The sequence below is a fragment of the Balaenoptera musculus genome, chromosome 10 (assembly GCF_009873245.2).
Source record: "Balaenoptera musculus isolate JJ_BM4_2016_0621 chromosome 10, mBalMus1.pri.v3, whole genome shotgun sequence".
NCBI lineage: Eukaryota > Metazoa > Chordata > Mammalia > Artiodactyla > Balaenopteridae > Balaenoptera > Balaenoptera musculus.
Genome location: NC_045794.1, coordinates 7,147,046 through 7,160,242, shown reverse-complemented (window position 1 = coordinate 7,160,242; position 13,197 = coordinate 7,147,046). Strand labels below are relative to the sequence as shown.

Genomic DNA, 13,197 nt, shown 5'->3' with positions numbered 1-13,197 from the left:
GAAGTTGTTGCGTAACGCGACTCCCCGCCTCCACGTCCCGCCCCCGTGCTGACGCCGCGCCCCCAGCTGGGCGGCGAGCAGAGCTAAGATGGCGGCCGAGTTGGAGTACGAGTCTGTTCTGTGTGTGAAGCCCGACGTCAGCGTCTACCGGATTCCGCCCCGGGCCTCCAACCGCGGTTACAGGTACTAACCCCGAGGTACTGCGGCACGCGCGTACCCGGTCGGGGCTGACACTTTGCTCCTCAGTAGCACGCTGCCCGTGCCTGCCACTGCCACCTCTGGGTTGTCACCTTGCTAGGCTCCCCACCTGGGTTGTTGTCACCCTGTCCTCCTGCTCTTCCCCCACTCTGGACTGCTGTCATCCTTGTTTCCGCCGCTTAAAAAAATGACTATCCTGCATTCTCCCACCCCTCCTCCCCCGGACCCCCTCTGGGTTACCCCTTTGCTCTCCATCCGTTTCCAGTCGTGTCTGCTCTATCACCAGTCACCTTTCCTTCGCTCTTCCCTGCGTCCTTTAGCTTGTCACCCTCATCTTCCCCTCGCTGTCTGTCCCCGCCCCCCATTTCCAGTACCTCGTGCGTATTTGTGGGTAATCTTTGTGTCGTTGGCCCCTCTCTGGATGAGCTAATTTGTCTCTTGTGCTGTTCCGTCTTGTCACCAAATCTCATCATCCACCATATGGTTTTTCCTTTCAGCTCTTTTGCCAGTGGGCAAAGGTTATGATCCTAAGTTTTCCAATGGTTGTCCGGTCTGTCTCTTTTCAATATGTTTTCTTGGTGATACTGTAGTATTTTCAATCTTTCTTCCCTACCCCCTTCTCTCCATTTCGCCTATAGCTTTTACTTCCAGAGTTAAGGCAGCATTTTCACTGGAGGGCTGACTAACCACCTTGTAATCCAATGACTGGGAGGGTCTGAGTATGCTGTAGGAAGTCACCAAGTCATGTAGTCCAAAGAGTTCACATGTAACTCACTGGGTTGCATGTTAAAAAATATGAGTGTGAGCCCTCGCGACTTTACAGCTGTATGATTTGAGACAAGTCTCTTAGCCTCTCCAAGCCTCAGTTTTCTCATCTGTAAAATAGAAAAAAAAAAAAAGGTGGTAATAAAACCTGCTCTAGCTAGGTACCTTGTAGAAGTTTTTAGAGGGTTAAATGAAATCATACAATAAATATGAAAAAGAATTTAAGGTAAATTTCCTAAAAAGAATTTAGGAAAACAGTAAAGCAGTATATAAATATGAGATACTGGTTTGATTTCTCTCTCTGACTCACATCACCATCAGGATTTTCCTCTTGGCATTTATTATTACCTCGGCTGAAAAGTTATTTTCTCCCTGTGTCCAATGTTTTGCCTCGTTATCAGAGGTTCATTCATCGTGAATCAGTATCTTTCTGCTTGCTGACCTGTGCACTAGACCCTGTGGGTTGTACCTTTTGGCAAAGAGGTAGTCCTGATTTCAAGCTTTCAATCATACTCCAGATTGACCATGAATAAGACTCTGCATGCTTTTTGATGGTAGTCACAGGTACTAATACGTGTGCGTCAGTTGAGAACTCTCCTTCTTTGGCGAGCCCTCCTTGACCTTCCATTCTGGCTTAGGTGTGCTCTTGGTGCTTCCATAGCACCTGGGCTTGTCTTTATCACAGAGCTCTTCCTTCTGCATTCTCATTGATTGTTTGGTCTCCCAGTTCTCCAGACTAGACTGTGAACAACTTGAGGTCTTTTTAAACTTTATATTCCTAGGGTCTAGCACAGTTTCTGGCACATGGTGGAGACTCTGTAAATGTTGACTTAAAGAAATTAGTAGATTACATTTAAATTAGCATTGATTGAGCTGTGAAATAAGGTAAAATAGCTCATGACCTCCAACTTTACGCGTTGAGACTTCCTAAAGGATATGATACACGTTGAAGTGAGGTTCTGTTCTTTTTCTTCTACTTAAAGCTTTTTAAAAGCTTGAAGCTTCTCTCACCCATCTGCTTTCTCTGTCTTCACTTCTGGTTTATCCTTTATCCTTATGTCAATTAACTGCATTGAGCCATCAAAGCAATTTCTTAATTCTCCTCTTTTACCCTTTTTCTTTTTGTCATTCTGTGTTTTCCATGCTTATTATTGTCATCTTATCTTACAAGAGGCTTTTTACATCAACCACTCTTAGTCAGTGAAGAGAGCAGAACTGAGTTTGAATTGTGATTCTCATTTATTTGCTGGGTTACCTTTGGCAAGTCACTTAACTCTTTCGAACTTTAGTTTCCTCGTCTGTAGAAATGGATATAATATTACTTACTTTGTGAGATCCTCTCAATTTTCACAAGAATGGGCATAATGCCTGGAACAGGTGCTTGATAAATACTACTTTTCTCCCTTTTTGTCTGTGTCCATTTTACATTATGAGCATGATTTGTTCTCTAGGCTGCCATTAAAGGAAAAACTGGACTTTGTAGGAAGCAGGAGAAATGCTTTCTTTGAGTGACTAGTAAGATGAGAGGGAATAATTGACTTTGGTTCACTTAGCATAAGCTGTTGCTTCCCAGACTTTCACTGACCAGACTTACGGAATTTAGGTTGATGCAAAACTTATAAATGGTTAGAAAATGGTTTCCCAACCTATAAAACTTTTTTTTATTCATCATTACCCTCCTCCTCAGCTAAATCAGTATTAAACCCTATAGTGTGTTTTAATGTAATGAAAAGAATGCTGGACTTTGAAGTTAGGGATTGTTACTTAGTGTGTTATTGTCTATTTCTTCATTTAGAGAGAGGTGGTAGACTTTTATGCCTATTCCATACAGCTGCTATAAGACTTATTGCCAAGGTAGATGAAAATTTGTGAGGTTGGTTTAGAAGATCAGTAAAACCAAGAGTTCCTCAGGGTAGGTCAGGGGAGTGGCAGAGGAGGTAAGGCTCAGGGCTGAGGGAAACTGCTGCCATGAGTATCCATTCATTTACTGAGGATTTGTTAAATATTGGCCACCAGACACACAAATAAGCCTAGGAAGCTGTCCAAAGAAGCGTGTCTAGTAGGCTTGTTCCTAATATTTTCAGTAGCCCATTTCCACTATGTCTAGCTCATGGCGGTATAGTGGAATAAGTAACGGCTCATTAAAAAAATTTCATAGACAGGGACCTCTAGAGCTTGCTCTAATCTGGATCAGATTCAGGTACTTGAGGGTCTTTGAGGCGGGACATCAAGAGAGAAGGGTGTGACAAAGGTTTTATCTTGTAAATCCTATTCAGAACTTGTCCTAATTTAAATTTTCATTTCTTCCTTTCCACCATTTGCTTATCATCTTGTGAAACTTATTTTTATTCAGATTCCCAAGGGATGAGTTTTTTTTTTTTTTTTGGGATGAGTTATTACTGACTTTTATTTGCCCTCCCTTTTCCACACTGCTGGCAAAACAAAATCACAAATACAATGTTTTGTAAAATTGTTTCATGTTTAAATAATGTCTTAGATTTCATTCAGATTCATTTATAACACAGATCATAAGGATTCAGTGTTTGTACTGTTCCCATGGACATTTGTATCTCTAATCCACAAGTCCTTCCTGAAGTCCAGATTCATATATTCAAACACATACTCTGTATCTCCTCTTGAAAATCTGTAAGACATCTCAGACTCAACATAGCCAAAACTGAACTCCTGATCTTTCTTCCCAGACTTGCTCTACTTGTAGCCTTCCTCATCTCAATTATTGGCAATTCCTCTGTTCAGGCTAAAAACCTTGGAGTCATCCTTGATTTTATCTTTGATGTCTCTCTTTCTCTTCTACCTCAAATCCATTCCATTAGAAAATCCCGCTGCCTTACATTAAATATATCCACAGTCTAGCCACTTCTGCTCCTTTCTCTTCCTAGTCACCATCGTGACTCTCCTAGATTAGTACAGTAGTCTCTTAACTAATCCCCCTGCTTCAGTGTTCATATTGCTGCATCTCTGCTATGATAGCAAAGTAATCCTCTTAAACTAAAAGGGAGATCATGTCACACCTCTTCTTTTTTTTTTTTTTTTTTTTTTTTTTTTTTAAAGGAAGCTAATCCTGCCATTCACTCTTTTCTTTTTTTTAAATTTTATTTATTTATTTATTTATTTATGGCTGTGTTGGGTCTTCGTTTCTGTGCGAGGGCTTTCTCTAGTTGCGGCAAGAGGGGACCACTCTTCATCGCGGTGCACGGGCCTCTCACTATTGCGGCCTCTCTTGTTGCGGAGCACAGGCTCCAGACGCGCAGGCTCAGTAGTTGTGGCTCACAGGCTTAGCTGCTCCGTGGCATGTGGGATCTTCCCAGACCAGGGCACGAACCCGTGTCCCCTGCATTGGCAGGCAGTTTCTCAACCACTGCGCCACCAGGGAAGCCACACCTCTTCTTAAATGGCTTCTTTTTCACTCACAGTAAAAGCCAGAGTTCTTACAATGGCTTATAAAACCCTACATGACCTGTCCCTCAGTTAGCTCTCCCACTTCATCTCTTTATTCTAACCACAGTGGCCTCCTTGCTTGAGGGCAGATAATGGCAGGCATGCTCCTATCTTAGCATCTTTGCACTAGCTGTTTCCTACATCTGGAATGGTTTTCCTCCAGATATCTGCATGGGTAACTCTCACTTCCTTCACATTTTTGCTCACATTTCACCTTGTTAATAAGGCCTGCCTTATTAACCTTGACCACCCTTTTTTTTTTTTTTAACATCTTTATTGGAGTATAATTGCTTTACAATGGTGTGTTAGTTTCTGCTTTATAACAAAGTTAATCAGTTATACATATACAATATGTTCCCATATCTCTTCCCTCTTGCATCTCCCTCCCTCCCACCCTCCCTATCCCACCCCTCTAGGTGGTCACAAAACACCGAGCTGATCTCCCTGTGCTGTGCGGTTGCTTCCCACTAGCTATCTATTTTACATTTGGTAGTGTATATATGTCCATGCCACTCTCTCACTTTGTCCCAGCTTACCCTTCCCCCTCCCCATATCCTCAAGTCCATTCTCTAGTAGGTCTGTGTCTTTATTCCCATCTTGCCACTAGGTTCTTCATGACCTTTTTTTTTTTTTTCCCCCTTAGATTCCATATATATGTGTTAGCATACTGTATTTGTTTTTCTCTTTCTGACTTACTTCACTCTGTATGACAGACTCTAACTCCATCCACCTCACTACAAATACCTCCATTTCGTTTCTTTTTATGGCTGAGTAATATTCCATTGTATATATGTGCCACATCTTTTGAATGCTGCAACATGTTCATTCTCCCACGACCCTCCCGATCTCCCTTTTCTGCCTCTGCATTTTCTTTTTACCGTAGCAGTTATCACCTTCTGAGATGTTAATTATTTTACTTATTTATTGCTTCTTTTTTATTATCTGTCTTCTATTAGAATGAAAGCTTCATGACGGCTTTAAATTTGGTTCCATCTTGTATCCCAAGTACCTAGAACAGTACCTGCAACTTAATACACACTCTGTAAATATTGGTTGAATTCAGTGAAAGATAATATGTTTAGGGATTTGGGAGGCTTCTGTTACCTAATATATTTCATTTAGTAGACTTTGTTGTTCCCTGATCAGCAAAACACTATTATATAAAATACCATCTACAGTATTATATAAAATAGTGTCATTGTGATAAATTTTTAAATTGCTTTTTTTTGTACTTTTTTTTTTTTTTTTTTAAGTTTTATTTATTTATTTATGGCTGTGTTGGGTCTTCATTTCTGTGCGAGGGCTTTCTCTAGTTGTGGCAAGTGGGGACCACTCTTCATCGCAGTGCGCGGGCCTCTCATTATCGCGGCCTCTCTTGTTGCGGAGCACAGGCTCCAGACGCGCAGGCTCAGCAATTGTGGCTCACGGGCCCAGTCGCTCCGCGGCATGTGGGATCCTCCCAGACCAGGGCTCGAACCCGTGTCCTCTGCATTGGCAGGCAGATTCTCAACCACTGCGCCACCAGGGAAGCCCTTTTTGTACTTTTATATACTTTTATTGATGCTTTTTGGACTTCAGTAGTAACCTTCTGTTTGCTTTGGACTGTGTGTAACATGAGGCATCTGTATAGAGAGAATCATGAGTTAGTCTTTTGATTATTTAATACGTAGAAAGAGTAAGCAGTTCAGAAGAGGGAAATAGAAATATGGCAAATGATCCTGCGTAGGTTTTTAGTGTATTAAAGACGTTGACCCGAGGCCTGAGGCTTCTCCATTTTCCTATCCTAGGGCATCTGACTGGAAATTAGATCAACCTGATTGGACTGGTCGCCTCCGAATCACTTCAAAAGGGAAGATCGCTTATATCAAACTTGAGGATAAAGTTTCAGGTAATCTGTGCTGGTGACTCTCTAACATATTAAGGATATTGGTTTGGTGTTCTTTTATAAATACCTTCAAATTGGGGACTGGCATGGAAATACTTGTTAATTGAGTTTCAAATGTTTGTTTCCTTTGCTCAAAGAAGTCTTTTCCTTACCTGTCAGGGGAGCTCTTTGCTCAAGCACCAGTAGAACAATATCCTGGTATTGCTGTGGAGACAGTGACAGATTCCAGCCGCTACTTTGTAATCCGGATCCAGGATGGTACTGGTAAGGGATCAGGGATTTTGAATGGGTTGAGGTTAGGAAAATAGTTAATGCAGTTCAACAGAAGTGTGCCCCAATGCATTTATCTTACTTCAGTTTACTAAATTTTTCCTCCCCTTTGTCCAAAGTTAATTCTAGTTGCTAAAGGAGAAGGATTAACATGTTTGTAATAGATATGAACACAAGTTCCAAGATGTGGTTATTAAAAGTAGACGTAAATAAATCAAAATGTTTATCTAACCAAAGAATTGACACATATTGCCTCTTCATTGTTGTGGTGGTTTTTTGTGGGACTATCTTACATCAAATGTGTTTACGGCAGTCATCTTTTCTCCAATCAGAGGTTGGCAAATTTTTTCTGTAAATACACAGATAATAAATATTTTAGGTTTTGTGGGCCAAATGATCTCTTGCAACTACTCAGTTCTGTTGATGTAATGTGAACGCTGCCATGGATGGTATGTAAACAAACTGGTGTGCCTTTGTTCCAGTGAAACTTTATTTACAGGAACAAGCTCTGGCAGCATTTGGCCCATGGGCTGCATGCAGTTTGCCGATCCCTGGTCCATGAGAAAATATTTCACATTCACAGATGTTATCTAGTTAGGGTAAATATTACATTGATATTTTCATTGGATAGAGTTTGCCCTAAGGGATACTTCCTGTTCTGAAGATTCCTGTCTTTTTCACAGGGCGTAGTGCTTTCATTGGCATTGGCTTCTCAGATCGGGGTGATGCCTTTGACTTTAATGTCTCTTTGCAAGATCACTTCAAGTGAGTGAAGCTTGTCTTTAGTTACCAGGTTAAATGTTTGGGGAATGCTGCTCCTCAGTTGAGTGGGCACTATCTCTCTTACCTCCTGGTTTCTTTACTTGGTAAACTAGTTCACGTGAATATAAATCTTCCCATTCACTCTGTTTTCTTACATTATATTTGTATCTGTTCTATCCTTTCCTTATAGCTAGAATATGTTTTTAATCCCTTGTACAGTGGTTTGAGATGGGGCTTTTGTTTATGCCTCTGGGGAATTTGCCCTTGCTTTTAGGTGGCTGAAGGAGGCATAACAGTAACAGCAGGGCTGTCTGTGAGATATGTGGGGAGTTATGTGCCAGTTTTCTTACTCCATGTAGCTGACATGTTTAGTGCCTGTTGCAGTACTTCTTCAGCCCATTCGATCTTGGCTCAGCTGTGGTGGACAGCACCATGCACGCTGTTGGCTTCCTACCTCAAGCGCAGGCTTTTCTGCCTTAGGACTTCCTGAAACTGTGGCAGGCCAGCCAGTTAGCAAGGGGGGCAACCTGGAAGGACTGAGGAATTAACACCCCCTCAGGGGCCGCCCTCAACCATGGGGGATGGGAATTGGTGGCTAAGTGCCCTCTTTTGGAGGGACAAGTTTAATATGCCTTTTGAATGGTTCCTCAGCGGTATTGAACCCCAGTTGCCCTTTCTTGGCTTTTCTTCCTTTCCTTTCTCACATCTCATGTTCCCTTACTCTACTTTCTGGAATCATGTTTCACATAAATTAGCTACACTCAAATTTGTGTGTCAGACTCCGCTTTCAGGGAATCCCAATTAAAATAACTTACTCTTTTACTGAAGGTGGGTAAAGCAGGAATCTGAGATTTCCAAAGAATCTCAGGAAATGGATAATCGTCCCAAGTTGGATCTGGGTTTCAAGGAAGGGCAGACCATCAAGTTGAGTATTGGGGTGAGTATGGTTCCCCCCACCCCTCCTTGTATTTCCATAAGCCTGTGACTTGCTCTTTTTCTTTTCTCACTCTGCTTCTTTTTTTTTTTTTTTGTAGAACATCACAACCAAGAAAGGAGGTGCTTCTAGGCCCAAGACTACAGCGACTGGGGGCCTAAGCTTACTCCCACCACCGCCTGGAGGCAGAGTCACAATTCCCCCACCGTCCTCCTCAGTTGCCATCAGCAATCATGTCACTCCACCGCCCGTACCAAAATCCAGTCATGGAGGTACTGATGCAGGTAACTCTCTCTAGCACTTTAACCTTGAGAAATCATATCTTAGGGTTTAACTGGGTAACACCTATTTGCCAAGGAGAGTGTCGATGGTTTTGCTGTTAAATGGTGCTTGACACTGACAAGGTGATTCTGGAAGCCTCTAGCAAGGCATTGAAGCTTTTCTAGTGAGCTGAGAGTCATGGTTCTGGGTGGTTCTTTGGCTGAAAATGAGTAGATATTGAGAAGACTGTTTCCTTCACTGTACCTTGGTGACAGAGATGCTAGTGGGCCTGCGAGTCAGATGGACCAAGATTTTGGTCATGGCTCTGCTACTTTTTATCTGAATGTGTTGGGTAACATTATTTAATTTCTTTGAGTCTCAGTATCCTTACCTGTAAAATGGAGATGTAAAACTACCCCAAGACTGTGAGGGTGAAATGAAGTGATGGCACCTAGCCCAGTTCTTGGAATATAGTAGCCGTTCAGTGAATGTCATTTCTTAATCCGTTCCATTTCTTCACAAGGGCAATGAGAGGAAATGAGACGACATCTGGGTTTATGAGTACATTTTCGTTTTTCTTTACCGTCTGGTGGGAAAAAAGAATAGATATAGTTATTTCCATTTAAAAGATGAGAAATTAGAACTTGGGAAGGAATTTTCCTAGGTTTAGAGAACCTAGTATTAGAATCTGGGAGTTTTAAGTTATATCATTAATTAGTTAATTATAATTTAACATAATTTAAGTTTTAAATTATATCATTAATCATTTGTAATTGATTGCTAAGAGCAAACTTTCTCTTTCTGGAATTTTTGAGGTAAAAGTGGTTATAGGCTACTTCTTTTGGTAAGTGTTGCCAGAAGGCACTGAGGATAGTATCTAAGGTTTATTTATTTTTATTTTTTAAAACTAAACTTGATAATTGTAGATTCACATGCAGTTGTAAAAAATAATACAAAGAAATCCCACATACCCTTTACCCAGTTACCCTCAACATTTTGCAAAATTGACATTGAGACCATCTCATCATCTTACTTAGATTTCGTCGTTTTTACGTATTCTCATTTGTGTGTGCAGTTGACCCTTGAACAGTGCAGGGCTCAGGTGCACTGACCACTTCCTCCCTGCCCACCCCCCCATGCAGTCAAAAATCTGTGTATAACTTCATAGTTGTCCTTCTGTATCTGCGGTTCCAAATCTGCAGATTCAGCCAACCACAGATCACGTAGTACTGTAGTGAGTGTTTATTGAAAAAAAATCCCTGAGTAAGTGGACCCACGCAGTTCAGACCCATGTCGTTCAAGGGTCGGCTGTCGTTCTGTGCAGTTTTGTCATGTGTAGGTTCCTGGATCCACCACCATGGTCAGGATACTGAACAGTTCCACCATGACAAGGATCCCTTATAGCCACACCTCTTTGCCTCTCCCCACAATCCCTAACTCTCAGCAATCAGTCACTAATCTGTTCTCCATCTCTAATTTTGTCACTTCAGGAATGTTACCTAAATGGAACCATATAGTATATAACCTTTGGGATTGACTTTTCCCACTCAGGATGATTCCCTTGAGAGTCATCAAGTTGTATATAGCAACAGTTTGTTCCTATTTATTGCTGAGTAGTATTCCATGGTATGGATGTACCACAGTATGTTTAATCATCACCCATGGAAAAGCATCTGGGTTGTTTCCAGTTTTTGGCTGTTACAAACAAAGTCACTGTGAACATTTACGTATAGGTTTTTGTGTGAACATAAGTTTTTGTTTCTAAAATTTTTATTCTGTTTCCCCTTTTCTTATTTCTTCTCTTACCTTGTATTCAGATATCCTTTTAGATTTGGATTCTCCTGCTCCTGTAACGACACCAGCACCAGCTCCAGTTTCTGCAAGCAGTGACTTGTGGGGTGACTTTAGCACTGCATCCAGGTATTAGCATAGGGAAACCAGCATACTCTCAACCAGGGTATTGATGATGTATGTACAGTCAAATGAAGTCTCTGATCTGGGAAAGCAGGGCATTTGTAGGTCATATAGAGTCTTCAGCAGGAATTCTAGGTAAGGAAGTATAGGAGTGCTGGGGATGGTGGGATAAGAAAGCTGTAGCATGAAGCTTGAGTGGAATATCTCAGGCCTTGGTAAGTAGAATTGCTGTGAAGTACAGTTTCAGGAATTCTGGGCAGAAATTTCTTACTGTTAAGGATGGAGTCCCTATCCTAATATGCCTTTGGCTATCTCTCTGTTCTGTCTCACAGCTCTGTTCCAAACCAGGCACCACAGCCGTCCAACTGGGTCCAGTTCTGAGGAGCACCGGCAGGACGTTAAGGACAGACTTGAAGAATCACAATGACCTTGAGGGCACCAATCTGAGGGGAGCTCGGAACCCCTTCCCTCCCCAGAAGCAAAATTATTGAACGGTTGTTTTCATAGCTTCTCCATTGCGTTCAGGCTGGTGTGTCACTCCCCGGTGTTCCTTGCTGTACAGCCGAGAAAGTATTTCTTATCTCCTGTTCACTATCAGGGCAGGGGCATAGTGGGTCTTCTGATACTTGTGGCTGACTTTTGCAGGGCTCTAAAGGCCAGGGTCTCTTTGGTGGGGAAATAACCTCCAACATCTGTAAAATTTTCTCCATCTTTAAATTCTTTAACTTTTTTCAGAATCATCTCATGACCCTTGTGTACCTCTTTGTGAAGCTCTGTTTAGCAATTTCAGGGGAGACAAAAACCTCAGAACTTCCTTTTCCATTAACTGAAGACTCTAAAAATGGACAGACTGATCACAGTGTTTACAGATTCAGAATTTTGATAGGGGTAGGTGTGAAGAAAGACCTGTTTGCTGGGTCTCTGCTGTATATCCTCCCTCAGGCTTGTCTTATTCAGTGAACATCCAGTGCTGGGTGCAGCCCCCTGACCCTCTAGTGTCTAGTGTGTTTACATGTCTCTTCCTGTGACAAGAGGGTTGTGTTGGTGGCACCCCACTCTTCTTTTGTGGAATAGTGCAGCATCTCTGATCAGTGGGTGTCTCTTGGATGAAGGAGGTTCAAGGGACTATGTTTTCCTACTTATATTCTAGAGAAGCAGTTACTTTCTTGCAGCTCCATCTAGTTGCTGCATTTGAAGCACAGCGTTACTTTGTAATGGCCCCATTATTTGTCCTAAAGTTAAAGGGTTTAGAGTTTTTAACCTAATTTGTAGAGCAGAGAGGTTGAAAGCACTTAACTCTTGTTCAGTACCCACATTACCTTGCTGCCTGGGTATCTGGCTCCTTTTCATACACATTTATTTTTTCAGTCCACCAGCTCTTCAACAGAAAGCTGCTGTTACATGTACCATCATTTATGAAGCAAGCTGGAGAGCCATGGCTTTAGCTGTGCTAGGTTTTGCCCAAATGACGGCTGCAATACCCATCACCAGGAGTATCTCAGAAGCAAGTTGCCCCCCACCACTTTCCCTCCCTCTACCCACCATTCCTTTTACAATGCTGTGAAGCGGTCCCGCTCTTAGGTGAGCTGGCACCAGCTACTTTGTCTGCTAAGGGGCAATTTTGAGAGTGAAATGGGAGGATCTCACTTCTTCCCTTAGCACCTATGTGGATGTGTACCCTCTGGCTGAAGGGAGTCCTTATATTTAGTTTCAAAATAGATTCTCTCTCTTGGATTTCCTTCTTGACTCTTTTTAACTTTGGGTCCATTTTTTTTTCCATTACTTCCCGTTCCAGGCAGCTCTATTCTTGCAGAGCCATGGCAGGACATTTAAAAATTCCAATAGAAAACACTAAAAGGAAAGCCTGTAGAATCACTAGTGACTAACTACTGGGAGCCTATTTTCTCAATCTTCCTCTATGTTGTGTTCTTTGTATTCTCAAGATGATAATATATTATGTATTTGAATTGCTGAAAAATTGAAAATGAACTTTCAGATATATGTATATAGAGCATATGTATGCTGTATTGGTGCAATAATGGTAATTAAAAATATGGAAAGAGGTAGTGTCTCTTTTATCTTTCTATTTGCCTGTTTCATTATCTTTTTTATTTAATTGACCCAATATAGGTGGCCAGTAGGTAATAAAAGGACATTTTATATCTATTACTCATTTTCAAGAAATGGAGGTTTTAAGAGGTTAAGGCTAGACCTCTGTCCTCATGTTTCTAAACCCACAGAGGCTCCTTGTCGAGATCATTTGTATTTATTATTTATTTGCTGGTACAGTTAATTTCATTTGCTTCGAATTATCTTTGTGATCTAGGCCACCTTTCATATCCCAGAACTATGGTCAGCATAAATGAAGGGAATCAATGCATGAGATAGAACCAAAGTGAGAGTTACAGACTTTAGAAGCCAGAAGGATCTTGGAGTTCTCATTCAGTGATTGTCACAGGAAATGAATCAGAATGATATGGGTGCTGCTGCTTTTTTTTTTTTTTTCTTTTTTTGTTTCCAATTTAAAATAACATACTGCTCTCTCCAGAGATTCTGATACACCTCCCCCATTTGCCCTCCCAGGGAAGGGCTTGGATGGCTTCCCCAACCATGGCCTTTCTTATCATTAGTGAGGTTGTGAGGCACTATCATGGATAAACATGTATCCTAAACTGCAGGGGGGTTTTTTGGGCTGAAGATGCAGATAATAATTTTTCCAGCTCAACCCCCTTGGTTAGACATTGACATC

General features: G+C 41.6%; 1 protein-coding gene across 3 annotated transcripts; it reads left to right on the top strand.

The window, feature by feature from the left end:
* The first annotated feature begins 55 nt into the window (after positions 1-55).
* Positions 56-12,511, top strand: NECAP1 (NECAP endocytosis associated 1). Of its 3 annotated transcripts, XM_036866465.1 has the most exons (8): positions 57-183; positions 6,210-6,310; positions 6,467-6,571; positions 7,261-7,342; positions 8,168-8,276; positions 8,374-8,557; positions 10,352-10,454; positions 10,781-12,511. In XM_036866465.1, exons 1-8 carry the CDS (start codon positions 89-91, stop codon positions 10,827-10,829), a joined length of 828 nt encoding a protein of 275 aa, XP_036722360.1. In that variant the 5' UTR covers positions 57-88; the 3' UTR covers positions 10,830-12,511. The 3 variants fall into 3 exon arrangements, 2 of the variants coding, with proteins under 2 accessions (XP_036722361.1, XP_036722360.1); XM_036866466.1 differs by lacking the exon at positions 7,261-7,342 and having other exon boundaries at positions 56-183; positions 6,445-6,571; XR_005021543.1 differs by lacking the exon at positions 7,261-7,342 and having other exon boundaries at positions 58-183.
* Positions 12,512-13,197: the final 686 nt, after the last annotated feature.